This window comes from Anguilla anguilla, chromosome 1, assembly GCF_013347855.1.
Source record: "Anguilla anguilla isolate fAngAng1 chromosome 1, fAngAng1.pri, whole genome shotgun sequence".
Taxonomy (NCBI): Eukaryota; Metazoa; Chordata; class Actinopteri; order Anguilliformes; family Anguillidae; genus Anguilla; species Anguilla anguilla.
The window spans coordinates 72,403,872-72,426,875 of record NC_049201.1 but is presented as its reverse complement, the minus strand read 5'-3'; the positions used below and the strand labels follow the sequence as shown (position 1 = coordinate 72,426,875).

General features: G+C 45.5%; 1 protein-coding gene across 1 annotated transcript; it reads right to left on the bottom strand.

The window, feature by feature from the left end:
• Nucleotides 1-5,947: 5,947 nt before the first annotated feature.
• Nucleotides 5,948-19,132, bottom strand: gnl1 (guanine nucleotide binding protein-like 1). Its single transcript, XM_035392853.1, has 12 exons — nt 18,932-19,132; nt 17,947-18,106; nt 14,563-14,699; nt 13,849-14,000; nt 10,825-10,896; nt 10,426-10,618; nt 9,153-9,251; nt 8,800-8,982; nt 8,232-8,410; nt 7,684-7,858; nt 7,080-7,220; nt 5,948-6,483 (listed from the first exon to the last, which is right to left on the bottom strand). Exons 1-12 carry the CDS (start codon nt 19,002-19,004, stop codon nt 6,227-6,229), a joined length of 1,821 nt encoding a protein of 606 aa, XP_035248744.1. The 5' UTR covers nt 19,005-19,132; the 3' UTR covers nt 5,948-6,226.
• Nucleotides 19,133-23,004: the final 3,872 nt, after the last annotated feature.

Genomic DNA, 23,004 nt, shown 5'->3' with positions numbered 1-23,004 from the left:
TCCAGACCTTCCTGAACACACGGGCCCATCTTAGCGCCCCCTACTGTTTTGCCAGTTGTATAGCACACCGGTGGTTTCATTGCCCTGTTATCATGTTTACTGCGTGTTGTAAAGGAGTGAAGCCACAGTTAATCAGCAACCCTCTGGAGTTTCACTGGCACTGACAATGGAGTTAATGGCAGGGCATTCTTAACCTGAACCGAATGCGGGTTTATGAGGCTGATATTGTGGGTGACCCCATTAACAGTAACAGAATCTTGTTAATCATTGATTGCTGTGAACAATCCAACCCTGCTGTAACAATCGGGAAAAGCATACAAATGAAACACTTTTGAATTTTATTTTTCTTTTCGTACAATGACAATACGAATGATAATTCTTTTTTTTTTTAACTGTGAAGAGATGAATAGATTATACAGGGAGCAAAGCAGAAACTAGCCTGCAGCAGACCGTGCTTTACCATAGAGCGAGCTACTCCGCAGAAGGCCCCTGAGAGTGATTCCTCAATTAATGTCAGCCGAAACTAAACAAGGCATTACACAACACAGATCCCTCTGTTTGTGTAGGCAAAAGCAGAGGCACAGATGGCTTTGATCTATGGTGAGCTCATTTGACTTTTTTTTAGAGAGTGGTCGCATGCCCAATACGGTCTTACTTAGCACCCATTACATTGGCCAAGGCTGTGGTGTTGAGCACAAAGCGAAACTGAACAAACACCACATCACGAACTCCCAGAATTCCCATCTAATCAAAGAATGAAAAGGACTTTGCAACGCAATCAATGTTTTGGTACCTCTCAGATGCCAAACATAATAGTGGACTGAGGTGCCAACTACTTAGGAAACAAATTAGTTCACATTATCCGTGCTGAATCAATTTAGTTTTATAGTTGGGGACACAAGTTTATTTGAAGGAATGAAAAAATTTGTAATAAAATTTAAAATCCCACTAGCATGAATTAGTCTGGAGATATTTAACAATGTGTAAAAAAAAAAAACCCTCCCGCCTTGTAATAATAAACAGAAAGCCTAAATTCTATCCTTATTGAAAAGGACATACATAAGAGCAAAAGTCACAGCTGTGCGAGTTCCGGAACATATTTCTGCATGGTTTACATTGCCTTTTGTTTGTAGGTTCTTAAAAACAGCGCAGTTTGAATAAATTGAACTGTGATGTCTGCCGGTCCTTGTGCTCTCAAAGATTCACACGCCCAGCAAAAAGCTGAAAATGTTTATGACAAAAGTAATAGTTTCTTGGTTCATTCATTTTCAGGCCCTCAAATGAAAATTTGTTGCCGACGGCGATGAGGGGGTTGAGACTGCGGAGAGCGAGAGGCGTCGAAGACGTCTTACATCATGTGAGAAGAGCTTCCTCCTCGTCCGGCACTCAAAAACCTCAAACCACAGACTTCACTGGCACGACCAGTGCTTGACAACAGCAATTAATTAGCCAAATTTATGAACATTCAGATTCCAGTAAATATAAATATTCAACTATAATTGCAAACATATTGGTAGCAGCTTCATAATATGAAATCTCACTGCATTTGACTTGCAGTTGTCACTGAAACATGATTATTGATGATTATTATTAAACTCAGGCAAAAGCACATGAGACAAAATTGCATCTTGATGTAATGTGAACAATCCTAAAATGAATTTCTAAGAGAAAGACATCAGTCCCTGATGTAGTACAGTGTATACAATGTGAGGTATGCATATGCAGAAGAATCAAATCCATATGTTCCTACCATACACAAATCTTTCAACACAATTTCGAGAAAATATAATTCCAGTTTCTCCTCTAAATTATGCTTTGAAAACTGAAATCAAAGTCATTTTATGATTAACAAACGATGATGTCAAAACAGCACGATGACTGCAAACCACTGGTGTAATTAATATACTGCCGCTTCTTTTTAACCCTCTGAAGAGAGGTTTTTTTGGAATGTTTTTTTTCCAAACTCTAAGTCAGTGTTCCAGAACCACTGTGCTTTCAAGTACCAGTGGTGATCGCTTCGTCAGCATTAGAACATTCAGTTACGAACATTCTAATCGCATATCTGTGAACCTTAAATGCTAAATAGTTCTGCAACCGTTACCAGCTAGATTTTGTAATGCAGATTACAGTAAACAACAGCCACCAAGAAGTCCATCTTCAGAGTCACAAACATCTGCAATATGGCAACACACAGATTTTCAAGGAAGGACAAGAGAGGTCCAGCATTCTGATGTCGTTGCATTGATTTTATTGCAGAGAAACGGACAGCCCAGTTTACTCTGGTGTATTTAGGAATGAAACCTGGAATGCCACACACAGCACCATACTCCATACGATCCACACTCCAACCCCACACTGAACCTGTAGCATGTCACTACAGAGCAAAGTACTTCAATTCAATCTGAACACTAACACCGGGTAGCACTTTAGTACCATTTGTAGCACAGAGCACTCTGTTACACTTCGTTACAATTTAGTGTAATACGGCGCCGTCGTGTTGCATTGCAGTGAAATGTATCAGGCACTGCAGAACTCATTCCCACAGCACTGCAGAATTTCACACTGCAACTGCGCCTTTGCATAATATAGTACTGCATATACAACTGTAGTAGTGTACGGTGCAATTCTAATGCCCTGTGCAGTAGTTATAACACTACATTACAACCTCGCTAGTACGGGACTATGAGCGTCCCACCACCGCAAATTCCAGTTTAGCCCTCCTGCCCCACCACAACCCTCCCACGCCCCCTCCCCCCCCCCCCCCCCCCCAATCCAAAAAACCCCTGGAAATGTTATACTGTATCTTACTGAAGCAGCTTCCTGCAAAACTACAGACCTTTGGCATCTCAGCTGAGGGGATACTGATCATTAACTGACTGAAAAGCAATGACTTATTTCTAACATCAACGTCAAAGGGGGAAAAAAAGAACAAAATGCAGAGGGTACATAGGGTACAAAGTAAAAAGGAAGAAAACACTGAGGGAATATATCATGTAGTTTTCCAAGTTAGAGGCACATTGCAATGGAGTGAAATATATAAGTTCTTTTTTTTTCTTCATTTTTTCTTTTTTAAGAGCGTAACAATGTCCACTTTAAAGGTATGCCGTTGATGAGATAAGAGGAGAGGGGAAAGCTATATGTGTGCATGTGGGTGTGTGTGTGTGTGCGTAAGTGTGTGTGTATGTGTGCATGTATGTGAGAGTGTGCGTGTTTGTATGTATGCACGCGTGTGTGCATGCGTGTATGTGAACATGTGCATGTATGTGCACGTGCCTGTATTTGCACGTTTGTATTTGTGCATGTTTGTATGTGTGCATGTGTGTGTATATGTGCATGTGTTTGTATGTGTGCATGTGCGTGTATGTGTGCATGTGTGTGTATATGTGCATGTGTTTGTATGTGTGCATGTGCGTGTATGTGTGCATGTGTTTGTATGTGTGCATGTGCGTGTATATGTGCATGTGTTTGTATGTGTGTATGTGTGCATGTGCGTGTATGTGTGCATGTGTGTGCATGTGTTTGTATGTGTGCATGTGTTTGTATGTGTTTGTATGTGTGCATGTGTTTGTATGTGTGCCTGTGCGTGTATGTGTGCATGTGTTTGTATGTGTGCATGTGCGTGTATGTGTGCATGTGCGTGTATGTGTGCATGTGCGTGTATGTGTGCATGTGCGTGTATGTGTGCATGTGTTTGTATGTGTGCATGTGCGTGTATGTGTGCATGTGCGTGTATGTGTGCATGTGCGTGTATGTGTGCATGTGCGTGTATGTGTGCATGTGTTTGTATGTTTGCCTGCGCGTGTATGTGTGCATGTGCGTGTATGTGTGCATGTGCGTGTATGTGTGCATGTGCGTGTATGTGTGCATGTGTTTGTATGTGTGCCTGTGCGTGTATGTGTGCATGTGTTTGTATGTGTGCATGTGCGTGTATGTGTGCATGTGCGTGTATGTGTGCATGTGCGTGTATGTGTGCATGTGTTTGTATGTGTGCATGTGCGTGTATGTGTGCATGTGCGTGTATGTGTGCATGTGCGTGTATGTGTGCATGTGTTTGTATGTGTGCATGTGCGTGTATGTGTGCCTGTGCGTGTATGTGTGCATGTGCGTGTATGTGTGCATGTGCGTGTATGTGTGCCTGTGTTTGTATGTGTGCATGTGCGTGTATGTGTGCATGTGCGTGTATGTGTGCCTGTGCGTGTATGTGTGCATGTGTTTGTATGTGTGCATGTGCGTGTATGTGTGCATGTGCGTGTATGTGTGCCTGTGCGTGTATGTGTGCATGTGCGTGTATGTGTGCATGTGCGTGTGTGTGCCTGTGCGTGTATGTGTGCATGTGCGTGTATGTGTGCCTGTGCGTGTATGTGTGCATGTGTTTGTATGTGTGCATGTGCGTGTATGTGTGCATGTGCGTGTATGTGTGCCTGTGCGTGTATGTGTGCATGTGCGTGTATGTGTGCATGTGCGTGTGTGTGCCTGTGCGTGTATGTGTGCATGTGCGTGTATGTGTGCATGTGCGTGTATGTGTGCATGTGCGTGTGTGTGCCTGTGCGTGTATGTGTGCATGTGCGTGTGTGTGCCTGTGCGTGTATGTGTGCATGTGCGTGTATGTGTGCATGTGCGTGTATGTGTGCATGTGCGTGTGTGTGCCTGTGCGTGTATGTGTGCATGTGCGTGTGTGTGCCTGTGCGTGTATGTGTGCATGTGCGTGTATGTGTGCATGTGCGTGTATGTGTGCATGTGCGTGTGTGTGCCTGTGCGTGTATGTGTGCATGTGCGTGTGTGTGCCTGTGCGTGTATGTGTGCATGTGCGTGTATGTGTGCATGTGCGTGTATGTGTGCATGTGCGTGTGTGTGCCTGTGCGTGTATGTGTGCATGTGCGTGTATGTGTGCATGTGCGTGTATGTGTGCATGTGCGTGTGTGTGCCTGTGCGTGTATGTGTGCATGTGCGTGTGTGTGCCTGTGCGTGTATGTGTGCATGTGCGTGTATGTGTGCATGTGCGTGTATGTGTGCATGTGCGTGTGTGTGCCTGTGCGTGTATGTGTGCATGTGCGTGTATGTGTGCATGTGCGTGTGTGTGCCTGTGCGTGTATGTGTGCATGTGCGTGTGTGTGCCTGTGCGTGTATGTGTGCATGTGCGTGTATGTGTGCATGTGCGTGTATGTGTGCATGTGTTTGTATGTGTGCATGTGCGTGTATGTGTGCATGTGTTTGTATGTGTGCATGTGCGTGTATGTGTGCCTGTGTGTGTATGTGTGCATGTGTGTGTATGTGTGCATGTGCGTGTATGTGTGCATGTGCGTGTATGTGTGCATGTGCGTGTATGTGTGCATGTGCGTGTGTGTGTGCATGTGCGTGTATGTGTGCATGTGCGTGTATGTGTGCATGTGTTTGTATGTGTGCATGTGCGTGTATGTGTGCATGTGTTTGTATGTGTGCATGTGCGTGTATGTGTGCATGTGTTTGTATGTGTGCATGTGCGTGTATGTGTGCATGTGTTTGTATGTGTGCATGTGCGTGTATGTATGCATGTGTTTGTATGTGTGCATGTGCGTGTATGTGTGCATGTGTTTGTATGTGTGCCTGTGCGTGTATGTGTGCATGTGCGTGTATGTGTGCCTGTGCGTGTATGTGTGCATGTGTGTGTATGTGTGCATGTGCGTGTATGTGTGCATGTGCGTGTATGTGTGCATGTGCGTGTATGTGTGCATGTGCGTGTGTGTGTGCATGTGCGTGTATGTGTGCATGTGCGTGTATGTGTGCATGTGTTTGTATGTGTGCATGTGCGTGTATGTGTGCATGTGTTTGTATGTGTGCATGTGCGTGTATGTGTGCATGTGTTTGTATGTGTGCATGTGCGTGTATGTGTGCATGTGTTTGTATGTGTGCATGTGCGTGTATGTATGCATGTGTTTGTATGTGTGCATGTGCGTGTATGTGTGCATGTGTTTGTATGTGTGCCTGTGCGTGTATGTGTGCATGTGCGTGTATGTGTGCCTGTGCGTGTATGTGTGCATGTGCGAAAGTAGCGCTGCAGATGAGAAGAGTGAGAGGAAAGAGGCGTGTTGCAAAGCGAGAGAGGAGTGAACAGATGAAAAGCCTGAAACAAAGTGGGGGAATGAACAGAGCCAGAAGGAGCAGGTGATGTGAAGGGAGAAAGGAATGACTACAGCGGAGGAGGAAGAGGAGGAGGAAGAGGAGTCAGCGCAGCGTGGCACATGCTGCCTCAGTCGCACTCGTCCTCCCCCAGAACACTGAACATGTTGACCGTCAGGTTGGTCTTGGGCCGGTCCCTTCTCCCCTGCCGGTCGAGGCCCTCGTCTTCGTCGTCATCGTCCTCGTCGTCGTCCGCGTCGCGGTCCCTCTCCTCCTCCGGCTCCGAGCTGGACTCGCCGTCCTCCTCGTCGCGGTCCCCCGCCCCCTCCTCCCGCCTCCCCTGCAGGGCGATGATCTCGCCCAGGTTCGGGTGAGCCTCCCACTTGTCTGCGGTGGGACGGAGCGGGGGACGCGGGGTTTAGCAACACCCAGCCAGATTTACCGCGACCCAGTCAATACACCACAAATCACACACACGGCACGGGGCGTGAAGGTCGCTGTTATGAACTATCCCATTAGTGGAGAGTAAACAAAAGGAAACATAACTCTGCACACAGCGCACCAGCACCTCGCCATAACTCACTGCTAGTTTTCATTATCTTCTGCTTATCATCACATCACCTGACCAGCACTCATGTCGTCCATTTCTGTGAGTCGCTCTGGATAAGAATGTCGGCGAAGTGATTGTAATGCGACGCAAGGTAATGGCATTTAGCTCAGTTTTCTGAACCACAGTAACGCAATGGTAGTGTAACCTCCCCCATGCTACTTTTCCCCTCCCACCCAGGGTTTGGCCGCTCCCACCCAGGTTGTGAGCCCTCCCACCGAGGCTGTGACCCCTCCCACCATGCTGCGACCCCTCCCATCCAGGCTGTGACCCCTCCCATCCATGCAGTGACCCCTCCCACTAAGCCCCTTTCCCCAGCCCTTTCTCCCTCAGTGTGAACAGTGCCGTGCGGTCCTGGTGGACGGGCTGTTCTGACCTCTCTGGGAAGAGTACCCCGGCGGCCTCAGACACAGACAGAGCCTGCCGTCGATGGCCAGCCGCAGCAGGCTGTTGGCCGCTCGGTAGACGTCGTTTCTGGCTGCCTTGGCGGTCTTGTAGCCCCTCCTCTCCGCCCAGGCTGAAAGGTTGAGAGAGAGAGAGAGAGAAAGAGAATGAGAGAGAGAGAGAGAGCACAGCTGTGCTAATGCACAGAGCAGTCTGGCTGCAGGGCTAAGTAATCCCGGTCCACCAATTACCCGGGCTAAATGAGCGAACCGCCCATACGCACCAACACCTGCTCACTCAAAGACCGAATCAGAAATATGATAAAATGTTTCATACAGGGACAGAAGAACTGCCTTGGGCTGTCATTCATGCGCTTATCAAGAAATGTAGCCAAAACGTCAGGTGGCGTGAATGTTGGGGCTAATTAAGTACTGAAGGCCAGAAAGTGGCACGAGGGGCCACCTCTGCCCTATGACCTCCATGGACTGTGCTGACAACACTGTGACAGGAAGGAGACATTTTGCAAACTTGTAAAATGTGAAACTGGGTTTTGCTGTTGACGGGTCGGGGGTTCAAGCAGTGCGCGGGACGGCTACCTTCACACACGTCCCAGGCCGTCCACTTCTCGGGCCTCTCCTCCCCCAGAGGTCTCTCCTCCAGATCGGGGTGCTTCAGTTTGAGGAGAGCCTGGAAGGGAATCCTCTCGCACAGGTACCCCACCGAGCTGTAGGGCTCCTGCAGCTGAGCAACTGGGTATATGCCAGCCAGGATCTGAGCCGAGAGGGAGAGGGAGAGGGGTGGCAGAGAGAGAGACAGGGACAGGGAAAGAGGAAGAAAAAGAGGGAGAGAGAAAGAGAGAGAAGGGTAAGGAGAGATAGAGACAGAGAGGGAGAGGGAGTGAGGCAGAGGGAGAAAGAGAGAGAGGAGACTGACTTTCAGACCCAAAATATCTCAGAGGCCATTAGAGCTTGGCTTTATTCCAGAATGTTCTCTCCTGCTATGGGCTGCCAGAGAGTGGAAAAGCTCCCGGTGTGCGTGCGAACTTCCCCGAGCCTGACCGACAGGCACCGCCCACGTCACCATGAGGGCCAATCAGAGGCAGAAACAAAGCCAGGGCGGCAGAGGGTGCCAAGCCAGCGGGTACCTGCAGCTGCCTGTCCACGCGGGAAGGGAAGATCAGGCCCGGGCAGTCGCAGAGCTTGACCGTGGGGGTGAGGTAGTAGGTCTGGAAGTACTTTGTGTGGCCTGGGGTTCGAGACACGCTCACCACCTTCCGGCCCACCAGGCTGTTCAGCACCGACGACTTCCCCACGTTGGTGAACCCTGGGGAGGGGGGGAGGGAGGGGGGGGGATGGGGGGAGAGTCACCCAGCACCAAAACACAGCGCCCTGTGAATCTTCAGCACTGATGTAAGGACCGAGTTAAGAGATTTGCCCCGGACCGAGGTGGGATTTGAACCCGTGCCTCTCACTCGTCCAAAGGTTTAACAGGGAAACGCGTTACCAGCCAGCTAAAGGCGAAATCGCCCCCAGCCAAAGGCAACGTCGTGACTTTTTTTTATTCAAGGGTTGCATCGCCCCAGAGTGTTGCCATGGTAACCTTCACTTTACCGCACCTGTACTGTGCCTCACACACAAACGTTTTAAACATTCGAAACTGCCAGGGTGCGGGAGCAAACTGCACCGCGAGCAAAGCTGAAGCACCGCTCTCACCGACGCAGCCCAGCGTCAGGACCCCGTCCCTGTACAGCTCCTGGGAGGGGCTGGCCATCTCCATGGCGATGTCGCTGTGGTGCTCCATCAGCACGGACTCCGCCCCCTCCTCGGCCTGCTCTCCGTCCGGGCCCCCGTCGTCGGCGTCCCTCTGGATCTTCTGCTCCCAGCTGCTCAGGTCCACTGTGAGGGCAGAGAGCGGCGGGCGTGAGCGGGGGCCGGGGGGGGGGGGGGGGACGCAGCCAGCCTGGCGCAGCCGCGTTTCCCTTTTTCTCTTCCTGTGGCGGTTTCTCTCTTTTTCGCCGAGGCGGGCGGTTTCGTGTCTCGGCCGAGCGGAGACGCTGACGGCTTACCTCTCCCGCCCGTGATCTCCTGACACGCCCTCAGGATGTGCGTGGGACCGCCGGCCCCGCCCCACCCCACCTTCCTCCTCATCCTCTTCTTCTGAAGCACTGGAGACCGACAGACAGACAGACAGACAGACAGACGGACAGGGAGAACACACAGTTAAGGCCGAACGGAGCTCATAAACAGTGATACATCACACCAGGCCAGCGGAAACCTCCACTGTCCACTGGCAGCGGCTGCACTGTGGGCTCCCCCCTCCAGCACGTAAACGAGCCCACATTTCTGCTGAAGTAAAACGCTGTATTGGAATATCACAGCTCACAGGGGGAAGGTGCAATCCCCTCCCTCCTGACCGACCGACACCATTCCGCTCCGGGTCACGGATCAACCCCATTCCAGGATGACTGCCGGGAATGGGAACGCAGGATTCCGTTCCCATCGGCCGCTCCGGCTCAACGTGCTAATTAGCCACGCGAGCCGTAAGCCGTCTTTAACAGACTCCACATGGGAGAATAACAATAACGTTAGCAATTCCCTATATGGAACGCGCCTACGAATGATATTAAACAATAAATACTCTAATTGAGAACAACAGGACATCTGGAGAGGCTCGCTAGCGCGCCCTCAGAAAGTGGCTGGTGCCAACGTCGACAAGAGCACCTGCATGGAAAAAGAGCTTCTGTTTGCAAAGCCGTGATGAATGCTGCTAGTTGCTCTAGTTTGGCCGGATTCTCGAACATACCTGCAGCCCCTATTTACATTTACATTCATCTGCCTTGTGCGCTTAAAGGTGCAGAACGCGAACGCAAACTCCCAGGGTGCAGGGCTAATGCGGACTCTGTGATTGGTGGCTTGTTCTCTGCAGCTGGAGCCAAACGCCGCACAGCTGGCCGCCGCACGCTGTCTGGTGTTATCAGCGGGCTGTCCGTGAAATCCCCCAACACATAAATCATGCCTCTGTCGCACTCGAACGTGCTCGCATGCACGCACGCTCGCACGCACACCCACGCACGCATGCACGCGCACACACACACACATTCATGCAAGCAAACACACACGCACACCCACGCACGCACGCACGCACGCGCACACCCGCGCACACCCGCGCACGCGCACACACACCCACACTCGCACACATGCATATAGAGGTGACTCATATACATACAAATATGCATGCAAATGCACACAGATGTACACATCTGCCTAAAAACACGGACGTGCATACACACAAACACACACACACACACACACACACACGCACACGCTGGCTGGGCTCACAGGTGCTGTAGGGCTGTCCCGGGTGCGAGGTGAAGCACACGCAGTGCAGGTGGGGGAACAGGGAGCTCAGGTAGTGGGTCCAGGCCAGCACCAGGGGGGGGGGACACAGGTCCACTTTGTTCAGGACCACAATCACCTGCTTCTGCAGCTCGCCAGTAATGTAATGGTACAGGGCCGGGGGAAACTGGAGCACCTGGCAAGGGAGAGATGGCATTTAATCCACAGCAATCAAGATCACACTTGCCCCTCTAGCACCACCTGGTGGACATTCGGGGCATTTCAGGACTGAATAGGCCAGAGCGACTTATTAGTACTGATTTACTGCACATCCCCACAGCTATTAATCAAAATAACGACGCCCATTATCACATAACATAACAGGAAGGAACAATACTCAACAGGATGTCTGATGTCCACGATGAGCAGAATAACATCTGACATCTCCAGCACCCTCCAAAGCTGTCGCCAAGTCTGAGAGGAAAGAGAGGAGAGGCGGGTGAAAGAGGGCGTGAGCCACACACACAGTCCATCGCTTCGCCTGGGCCCATCTCACCGCATTATCACTGCCACTGCAAGGCAACAGAAATACTTTAATACCTCAACGAGCTGTCTGCAGTGGGCACGCTTCCCCAGAGGCACTGCGATCAGGTCAGTTGCAAGCAAAGCTTATCCATTTTCTCATAGTTAATAGGAAATATTACCCGTTCAATAAATCAATTTCAATCTTATAAAGCTCTCCTCATTACATTACATTACATTACAGGCATTTGGCAGACGCTCTTATCCAGAGCGACGTACAACAAAGTGTATAACCACAACCAGGAACAAGTATGACGAAAACCCTAGAGAGAAGTACCGGTCCAAGTGCAGGGAACAACCGCATAGTTCAACTTGGACCCTGTAGGTTAATCTGATTAACACTAACACAAACGAGAACAGCAACAACGCAGTCTATGCAAAAATACAAGCAGCAGTTAAGACAGGTGCATTAACTAAGTCACCCACCTCACGCCAAGGAGCCCCAGGATGCAGAAGCAAACAGCTGAACACAAAGCGAGGAACCGTTGACACGGTTACACACACGTTTCAGGAAAGCACAATCAAAAACAAAATTCTTCACTTTTTAAAAGCAGCTTTTATAACCGAATAACATTTTTAATGGAATTATTCATTACGCTATGGTTATGTGATATTGATATTACAGTTTATAATTGTGGATTAGATTACATAATAGCGTACATTATTAATAAGCCATTACAGCCAAATTACATTTGCATAAAGATTATGATGCCTTTATATTATTAAAATCATTGTTCAAAAATTACATATTGTATCATATAATGGACTGCATTATTAATAAGCTATTACAATTCAATTTTATTGTGGATATATATTTTAAACAAAAAGGAGGGTGTCCCTAGGCAGAGCCTTTACGGCAGAAAGTAATCACAGGATATAAGCACCTCCTTAAGGAACGTATGATCAACGAAGTGCCGATCATTTACATTTCCTTTGGTCCCTAGTGGTAGTGTTCACTGTGCGAACTAAACTGTGTTCTTGGCTAGACATAGCTGTACAAAATAAGTATTGTACCTTACTGAACCTGTGTTTAGCAGTTGTCTATGACCATGGAATGCACTTTTTGTACGTCGCTTTGGATAAAAGCGTCTGCCAAATAAATGTAATGTAATGTCCCTCATCAGAGTGATCAGTTCGGGGCTGAAAGCAGTGTCTACCCCATCCATAATTAACAGGGGGGACCCTATAGGAGGATGAACCTACGCAACTGTGCAGGGCAACTACGCCTGACAATGATGTCAAACCGCCCAATTATGGGCCGAGTAAGAATATTAGCACCAATTAATTAAGGGTCCAGAAGGGTCCATGTTAATAGCAAATTTAATCTATACAGGAAGCAGAACAAACTGTATTAACCACAGCTAAAATAACCATGTAAACAGGCAGAGAAAGCAACACAGATGCAAGCATTAAAAATAATCACCAATAAGCAGGTTGACAAAAACGGCACCTGTCATTCACTTCCTTGAAAAGGAAACAACGGAATAAATCTGGTACACCGTATGACAGCGCCAAGGCTATTTTAAATGCTAAATATTTTTAAATGACATCGCAAACAAAAAAGGTGTGCGAATGATTTAGAGATGAGAGATTCAAAGATGGCCACCGGCGTGCCGCAGGCAAACAGGAGGTGACAACCGCGGTGTTAAAATAGAACCCTGGCCTTCTCACGCCGGCGCCATGACAACCCAATCAGACGCAGGCCAGAGCCATCAGTCAGAACCCCGCCAGGCTGTGACAGGCAGGGCCTGGAGTGGCACGCGTGGTCACATGACCTCCCTCCTGGTGCGGACACCACCAGCAGCAGCTCAGAGCTCATTCGCCGCAAGGCTGTTTTACCTGGGGAGCCCGGGTTTGGATGCCACTTATTAAATTAAAGGGTTTAAATTTAATCCGTTAAAACAGAAAGCACATGCTACTCCGCTACTGAATACTATCGATAAGATCACTTGAGGAACTAGTTAGGTCGCCTGGATGAATTTGCAAAAAATACCCAGGTAACACGTCTGTGCTGAAACCAGAAGCACAACCACAACCACAAACCAGAAGCACAACCTATTCACACACTTTCATGAACAATCAAGACAGAAAAGACAGCGCAGGAAATGTCTGGATGGAGCATATTCAAATGTCATGACTAATACCAGACTTGGAGTCTGTTGAGCGTATCCTGTTAGCAGTTATTGCGCCAGCACTAAGATCACACTTAGTTCTTTATGCAATGTGCAATTACCTATGTGACATAAAACCAGGGGTTCCCCAACACTGGTCCTGGGCCCCCCCTTATAATGCTAGTGTTCAATCCAACCAGAACAGCCATTTTTCAAGTATAACCAGATGTGAACTAATCGGACACGTTCACTGTCTAATGAGGAATGATACATTCATGAGGCCACGTTACATCAAGATCAGACAGCCATGTTGCAAGAGGGTGAGTATTTCATATAGCTAAATGCAAAAGTACTGAGACAGTAACAGTTTTTTTTTTTGTTTTGGCTTTGTACTCTGCAATTCCTACACTGATCACCCGACACGGATGTAAATACCATAAAATATTAAAGCTGACAGTCTGCACTTTAACCTCATCTCCATTGTTTCATTTCAAATCCAATGTGCTGGACTACAGAGCCAAAACAAAGTCCAGTCCTCTTGCATTTGACTGTATGTGCTGCGTTCATCTGGAGCCTGTTCTTCAGAACCCCCCTGATCTAAATGCAGCACCCGGGGGTCTTATCCGGATCCTGCCCTTTCTGAGAGCAGGCCGGTGATTGGCCGCCGCCCCGCAGGCCGGTGATTGGCCGCCGCCCCCCCGTCTACGCTCCGATAGCCCGTCGTCTCTCTCACCTCCAGGTTGTGTTCGAAGTGGCTGAGGGTTTCGGGCGGGTTGCGGGAGTGCAGCGCCTCCAGGTACTCCCTGAACGACTTCTCCTCCTTCCGAAAGAGCTCCTCTCGCTGCATCCCGTAGTTCCACGGTGGTCGCTTGGGGAAATCCAGCCCTGCGAGGAGTCACAAAAACAAAAAATCGATTCAATCAGACGGTGGAAGAGGAAGGTTGCCCTTCGAACACAGCACTTCACAATCTCACACTTCAAGCGCGCCTGCTATTCAGGCACTTTTCTATTCCCTTCAATCCACCAAATTCAAGAACAAGACCTGAATTCTTAAGCAGGCGGAGTCACAAGTGTCGCCCACTATCAGCAGCACACAATAGAAATGGCCTCAATAGCCCCACAAGAAAGGCACGGTGCTCCAGGATCTGCTCTTTCAACCTCGATTCAAACAGAAGATATTTTTTTTTTAGCAGAATGTGGGTTCTGATTTAAGATTGGTTTCAAATGGCAAAGGACAGACTTGAAGCACTTCTGAGCAATCGCTCAACAAAAAAATCGAAGCACTTTACAGTGCCGCTGTAAAAAAAATGTGTTACTGTTGATTTAATTTTTTCTCTCAGTTTGAGGACCTGCGCAGGTTTTCGAGGAGTGTGGGAACCCTAAGAAATCACACGGGCAAAAAAAAAGAACAGATCACAGAGGTGCTGTGAAGACAGATCTCACAGACCTTTTTCGGGAGGGTAGATGTCATTGATGTCAACTTCCATGATGGACTCTGCCACAGGCTGCAGAATTTTTTCCCTCGCTATCTTCTTCCTTTTCTCCACCTCCTCCTTGCTCTCCTTCTCAAAGTGCAGGCGGTACCTGTGGACACAGACAGAAAAGAGCAGGTATATTAAATGAATATGAAGTCTGATCACCATGACAACTTTAATACGAGGACTGGTATTCACCAAGGTCCAGTCTGTGGAACCTGTCCAGTTTACAAGCCTTTATGAAAAAAAGAACTCTGCACTGTCATGTATCCAACAGACCTGTGTCACATAATTATCTAAAATACTTTAGTACCTCTAAAATTCCAAAAACTAAGTGACAATTAAACTAAGCACATAATCTCACCAAAATGCAGAACATATTTCTTCTTTCATGTGATTATGTAGATTTCACATGGCTTTGTATGATTAGTAACATTTTGTCAAAAATTCTATCAGTAATCTGTATATATATATATATATATATATACAGGCAGCTACACATCATGTATATGCTTATACACCATGTCATACAACAGTTCTTGTTCACAAATATATTTTAACAATATTTTAACACATGTAATTTACATGTAAACTGCTACCTTTCTGACCCAATATAAACCCCTATTCCCCAATCCACTGAGTTTCCTTGGCTTAATCTGGATGACAGAACATGACGTATCTCCAGCTATAAGGCTGTATGGCACCCCTGTTCTCTCTCTCACTCTCACTTATTTATAAGCTGATTCATAGAAAAGTCTACCTCATCAGCAATATTTCATATTTTAATGGGACTTCAGCTTATTTCTTTAAATCCTACTTTTTTCAACAAAAAAAAAAAAAATCTAAATCATAAAAGTTTTACTCAGGCCTTAATTTGGAATCAGACCAGAATAAAAACTCAAAACCATGCTCAGCATACACTTGTGTGCAATTAAAATCTCCATCCAGCTGCGCTCGGTGTGCTTCCCAAAGCAATCACAGCCCTGTCACTGCGTGCTGTGGGTCTCTGAGAAATACTCAGCTCTGATTTATATGAGCCAAAGCACGCTATCCATCATCACTATTCAAACCGTGGATTTTTAATGTTAACATTAACCGCAAAAACATGGGAAAAGACAAAATATACAAACTGATTTCTTCAAAACTGCCCAAAGACGCTATGCTCTCTTACAACCTTTTTTTTTTTTTTTTTTTACTCCTTTGCAGTTTAGATGGGACCTGGTAAAATACATGCCAAATAGAATAAGGTTGTTTTTATAAAACCCTTTTAAGACACTTGACTTCAGCATTTTAATTCGTTTTTATTTAACTGAATCTTGTTATTTCTTTAGCCTGTTCTGTTTTCTTCGGTTGAACTACTCACATCGTCAATAACGAATCCCTGGGAACAAAGATTTTAAATCTATGTTAATTTCCGTCTCCCAGCACACACCTCCTGAACCATGCAAACTAGAACTATGCAAATCCAGATAAAGGAAATCAGAGTCCCAAATGGTACGCTTGCAAACGAGAGCTTCATCTGGATATGAAGTTTTATGGCTTACTGTCTAATTTAATAGCGGACAAAGGGAGAATATAAAATTGCAAATACAATTAATGTATTTTTAAGCATCAACTCTTCCTCCCTTAAATGCAAAAGTAATTTGACAGCCGTTTGTCCTCTGTACTAATCTAATTTGTATTTTCGAATCAAACAATGAATATGCGGCTAAATGTCTGCATTTACTTAGTGTTTTTTTTATTTTTTAAACAGACATTAAACTATATGACAACAATGCCAGTCAAGTCCCCCAATTTCAAGTCAGCATAAGTTTTGGTGACAAAGTAAGTTCTGACAAATTTAATGACTTGCAAGCTCAGTATTTTTTTGCATACCGCATACACTTGAAGACTGCATTGAGTCTGTGACTCATAGACATTGCTAGGCCTGCAATGATCCTTTGACATGCTCAGACAAGCTTTTACTGCTGCCTCTTTCAGGTGCAGTGTGTTTGCTGGAGTTTCTGACTTTCCCTTTGAGCGACTGAAAAAGGACGTTCAATGGGGCTTCAATCTGGTGACTGACTGGGCCACCTCAATCACTTCCACCTTTTCTTCCTGATAAGCCCCCTGTTTAAGTTTTATGTATGCTTTGCATCGTTGTCGTGCTGCATGATGAATGTCCGTCAAACGAGCGTGGTGGAATTTCTCTGAATTGTGGTGAGCAATATGTTTCTGCACATTTCACCCGTCATTCTGTCGCTGCCATCACTGATTGCATCATCAATATAGACCTCTGACCCAGTTCCAGATGCAGCCGTACAGGCCCAAGCCATCGCTCAGCCTGCATCCTGCTTTACAGATGAAGTAGCATGCCGACTGTCCAGAGCAGTCCCTCTCTGTCCAAACCTTTACCTTTCCACCACTTTGCTAAAGGTTTATCTTCATCTCGTCTGTCCATAAGAATTGTTCACAAAACTCATCAGGGTCATCTTTGTATTTTTTTTGCAAATTCCAATCTTGCATTTGTGTTCTTTGTGCTGATGTGAGGTTTACATCTGAGCAGTGTCCTGAGATACTCACCCCCTATGTACGGAACTCATTAGCAATGACTCAAGCTGAAAATTTAGGATTTTTCCCCCTCAGCTCTTATAATCATCCTGTCCTGTCACTTTCTGACATCTTCCGCAGGTGACCTGATGGCAATTCCTCAGGACTCCGGAACTTTCTTTCTTCTTCAGGACATTCCATACTGGCGACTTTGGAATACACAAACATTCTGAAAGAACTTCAATTGATTTTTTGTTCTCTTCCATCCTTACAATAACTTTCTTGGCTGTCATACTCAGTTCTTTGGCCTTCATCTTGCCTTGTATCTTTTAGCTTATAAAGTAGACTCTAAAAGCACATCCATAGGACATAACACATGCCCTGACACTCACAGCTTTCCATTTATAAATAATTAAGAGTAATGTGGTAAACCAGTGAAATTTGAAACAGCTGATGGTCATTTGTCACCAATACTTAGGCTGACTTGGAATAGGGTGATTGGGCTAATTGAATGGTGTTGTCCTAATACAGTTCAATGTCTGTTTAAAAAATAAATAAATAAATAAAAACATAAAATAAATCCAGACATTGTGAATTTTGCCTCACAGTCCTTGTTTGATTTGTAATACAAATTTAATTTGGTTAGTACAGAGGTTGGTTAGTATTGCCACAATACTTTTGAATTTTTAATATATATATATAAAATAAGCTGTTAAAAATATGTATACACACTTAGTATTACTTAGTATATCGTCCACCCTGAGCTATGACTCTGAATCCACATGATGAATTAAGCGTGAATAAACACACACAATAAACTCACTCACTTGTTAGGGTCATATCTCCCTTCTCTGTTGAAGGGTTGCTGGTTGATCCTCCTCACATCTGTAGTCTCACTGTCCGATGTGTCTGATTGTCTGTCTCGGTCCCTCTCTGTCCCTCGTTCCGCACTCGCATTGCGGCTGTTCGGTCCTGACCCAGTGTCCCCTGGAGATGCGGTGAGGTGGATGAGAGTATAACTCAGACATTAAGCGTAAACACTTGACACACTGAAATACAGTACAGTGTGTATATTCAGTAAGTCCGCTGGCACCACGGGTCAGGTGAAAAGCACACTCTCTCTCGCTGACCGTGTCCTAACAGCGCTCACTGTCAAGCAGAGTGCCGTCCTGAAATTGCCCCTGGTTTACTGCGCGCGTGACCGTTTTGTAACTTTTTTTGGCCCAAGAACCATAACACGCTAAGATTCCAAGTTTTCCAAATATTTACAATAGCGGACATGGTTCTTTAGTTAAGTCCAGTTTAAACGTGTTTTTTTTTAACAGCATGTCCCATCAGCTTGCAAACGTTGCGAGATACTGCACATGATTGAGCAGTTCAATGATGGAGTGATTAGCTAGCTAGCGAATGTTAGCAAGTTCAAAAAGCAAGTATTCCGCTAGCGGAATTCGTGTTAACTACAGCTAATGTTAACTTGTCAACGTTCGTTCCTTGTTTCGTTCTTAAGCATTCCCAATATGCTGCATTCCGATGTTAAACTAAAATGAACTGAAATGCAGGAGAAAAAAACACCTAGCAGCAAATTGCTGGAGCTGTACTGCATACAAATAAGAGGTTACTGTTAGCTGTGGCTATTAAATTAAACAGCCTGCTGTAGTTTCATTTTTGCAATTTTAATGACCGGGCACATGACATTCCTAAGGGAGCTTCTCTGCCAGTTTATCACTGCACTGAAATTCATGCTTGTTTCAGCGAAATCATAGCACCAATTACGTCGTCCCGTTTTCAGGAAGTAAATGTATTGATATATACCTCGTTTTCTCTCCCGCTTCACTTGAAGCTGTTTCTTCTTCTGTTTGTTGCTGAAAGGCTTTTTCCTTGGCATGTTTCTAGACAAGGTTAAATTACTACAAGGGAGTTTTAGCAAGTTTTCTCCTCTAGTATTTACATTCGTGAAGTTTCTCGACTCATACTTTTCAGCGACGCCATGACTGTTGCTGGCATGTACAGACGCTACCAGTGCCACTGTTATCGTTTTGTTTAAATGGATGGGAACAAGAGTAATGTGTTTTCATATGGGTTTATTGTGAGTTATTTTCGTGCATATTATTTCTTTCATGTGATTTTTTCTCTCAAATTTGCCTTGGTATTTCAAACAACCAGAAACGACTACCCCTTCAACACCAGAAAATGGTACAGACGGTACTGCGACAAACACCAGTTTAGTGGCAATGGTATTTTCTGAGGCATAGCGGATGGTGTGAACGTTGGAAAACGTTAATCAGACTGCAGTCACATAGAAATCGGCAATCTTCAATGAAACAGTGTATTCCATTTTCAGATTAATGCGTGGTAATATTAAAGTCCAAGAACGTTCCATACTGTAGTTCTTAAACTCCACGTATAAACCTTTTGCTGTCACTCGTCTTGTAGAACGTTTACTGCATGAGAACTGGAATAACAATTTACATGTTGGCACTGAAATTCATTATGCATTATGTTGGAGGGAACCAACAGGCAAGCAACATGATTTATTTTAAAGGACAAGTGGCTCAGATTTGTGTTTGCAAAGGGCATTTATACGAAGTACAAAATCGTCAGTTTTGCAGAAAGTTCCATCAATGGCGTGTCGTGTTTAAGACCACTAATAGTCAGCAATTGTGATACGCAAATATGCAAGGGAAATACTATACCAACGAACTGAATGACGTTCGATATGATCCCTACCCGGATAACTTGGACAAACCCGAAACAAGCTTAGCTCAACTGAGTGCTCCAGTTATTTTATTTTTGAATTACCCAGTGAAGTTACTTTTTATGGATCCTTAGGCCTGTGTTCCTTGACTGTGCACGTTGGCCCGTTATTAGAGAGACTTAAGCTTTTCTGTAATAATTTTTTTTTGGCTCCTGTGTTTGATGTCTTTTGCAACATTTATCAGAAATAATATGTAGCATGGTTATGATCACATTAAAAAGTTATGTTTGATGCAGTGTTCCATTAGTTCTACCACAAAAGAAACCTACCCCCAAAAAGAAAAAAAGACGCCAGTGAGCTAGAGTTTTGGCTTGTCTTTCCGGAATCTGACTGCACATAACTTCGGAAAATAAGCAGGGGAAACAACTACGAAAAAGCCAAAGCCAACTTCCCCATCGCACTCCACGCACTCACTGAAGCTCCTGCTTCAAGGCTGAATCACAGCACAGGACTCAATCGACTTCGGTGTGACTGCCTTCCAAGCTTCCTGCTTAATGGAGGTCTGTGTTCAGTCCTGGCCAGGCTTCGTGTGCAGTACGTTGCGTTGCCAGGGTAACAAAACTACATCCTAGAGCCCTCAAGCCACAGTCCCTCTGGTATTAACTCTGGAGGTTGAGAGACAGGAGCCAATTAAACTCTGGAGACCCTCACCCACCAACTGCCATCCCCCGTGGCTGAAAATTGCCTGTAGGATTCACCTTGCCATTGGCTTCTGTGGCCCCTCGCCCGGTCCTCATAGCTTTCAGCTTGTGACACCATTCAGCGAATTACAATACATTACTCCATTTCGTGCGTGGATATATATTCTGACAGTGATGTTTGCCATGTGGAGGAACAGGCCTTGGATGTGTGGGCATGTTGTTTTTGAGCTCATTATTAGATGCTAGGTTCTATAAACAAACAAAAAGCGATAAAGTCTCAGAAACCAGCAAGATTAAAGCCGTCTGTGTACTGGAGTAAAAATATGCGGGTAGAATGATAATAATGAGAAATTAATCAAAGCAAATAAAATAAAATTCACATTAATGGTGTTGCCATGGTTACAGCTCTTCAAATGTATACAGTACTGATGTGTTAATAACTACTTCTTGCTCCAGTGGAGCAGCATGTCAGTCTAATTGCAACGGAGGAACCCATTTCATCCCTGTTTTGTAAATAGCCTCCAACCCAATAATGATGTCATCAGCTAAGTGTGGCGGTATGCCAAATGATTTTAAAATGCTGACAGGTCTATTTATGGGCCGGCTACTGAAAGAGAGGTACTGAGGGTGTTTACACCAAATTTGACTGCCATATGATGTTTACAGTATGAATAGCCCAATACCAAATGGATGTCAGAAATCTAGGATCATGTGACCTACAGCGATGGTCTTAATTTCCATGTTCACTGGTGAAATAAATCCAATGAACTGCTGGTGTTTAAATGCCATTCTGAAACATTTAAACAAATGTGCATGTTCCCGTTTTATTCTCCTCAAAGCCTTCGAATAGTCTGCGCCCTGGTGACTCATGTTGGCCAAGAGTTTATGTGACCCCATGATTGCCACTAGAACTAACATTTCAAAACAGGCCAAATTCAAACAAATTCACCTGACGAATCGTTTCCCATCAATGCTGTCACTTGAGCGAGTGTCAGTGATTACTACATCCTACATCACTTTTTGTACGTCGCTTGGATAAAAGCGTCTGCCAAATAAAATGTAATGTAATGATTACATAATGCAGATGGTTTTAACACACACTCGAAAAGATCCTCCCACATTTTAATGACTTGACATGAGGTAGCCATATTGGTGAAATCAAAGCACACCAGCCATTGAACTGGCCAGACACCTTAGAGTGCAGCAGTATCGTTATGACCTTGTGGAGAAGACCAAGAATGCAAAGATGCCAGAGGCTAACACAAGGTCAATTTGTGTGACTTTTATTGTCTTTTAAGGGGAAACACAGTCGCTTCAGATGTGTAAGTCTATACATCATGGAGTATCAGTTTCATAATAACTTTAGTTGAGTAGTAGAAGTAGCAATAATAAGAACTTGTAATCCATGTTATTCTTTTGTCACAAAATGAAATACTACAAGGATTACACATAACAAGAACCAGTCGATCACAACCTCGTCCCCACGACAAAAAAAGGGTCGTGCAAGGATCTGTGACTGGTGTCAAGATACATGTCAGTGATACCTCTTATGTATGAATTATTATAATATATTTTAAACACATTTATATATATATTTATATATTTAAAAATTTGTTTTTTTTTATATCAGAAACAGAAACCTCCTTCCCTTTTTTCTCGATTAAAATGTTTTTTTTTTTTTTCTTTTTTGCCGTAATATTTTACAAGAGAGATTACAGAAACGGTTCCAACTGATGAGGGAAACAACCAAACGGATAACAGCCGTGGACATAAGGAAACTACATCTGTAGGAAAGTATACAAAATTCCGTCCACACAGAGCCTGAAAGCCATTATTATCAAATCACCGTTATCGCTATAGCCGCCTTTGTGAGCATACCTTTACAGGGAAGAGCAACGAGATATAAAATGACAAATAATAATTAAAAAAAAACAAAACTAAAGGAGTCTCTTTCTCCTCTTCACTCACTTTCATTTCTCTCCTCATCCATTCCGTCGGTTCCTGTCAATCACGCAATCAGCCCTTCCCACAGCCGTCAACACCCTTGCGCATCCATCGATAGAAAAAAAAGAAATTAAAACTAGGAATAATGAAATGATAAGTACGAAACTAGTAGAAAAATCCACTCTCCCAAATTCTCTCAATCATTTTACATTGCTCCTGTCCGGCCTACTCTCTCCCCCCTCCACAACCCCCACGTGCACTTTGTGCATTCGCTTTTTCCTCCTGTCCACTGTGGGAGGGGGGGGCGGGGCGGGGGGAAAGCCATCCACCTTCCAAATCGCCAGTATTCTACCCGCCCAATTCCAATATTCTAATGTCTCCTCCAGAGCCTCCTACACTCTCCGCTCCTCTCATTCTCCGGCCTGTATTTGGGATAAAACGTTGCATCCGCTCTCTTCTTTCTTGCCTTCTCCCGCTGTACAATGTTTGTATTTGCCCCCCCTCCCCCCCAGGTTACCCCAGACACTGCCTGGCCCCACCCCCCC

Coding starts and splice junctions, on each gene's coding strand:
- gnl1 (XM_035392853.1), bottom strand. CDS start 19,004: ATGCCAAGGAAAAAGCCTTTCAGCAACAAACAGAAGAAGAAACAGCTT. Junction 10,619..10,824: donor TCGTGGACATCAGACATCCT/GTTGAGTATTGT, acceptor CTCCCTTGCCAG/GTGCTCCAGTTTCCCCCGGC. Junction 8,411..8,799: donor CCTGACGCTGGGCTGCGTCG/GTGAGAGCGGTG, acceptor CCCCCTCCCCAG/GGTTCACCAACGTGGGGAAG.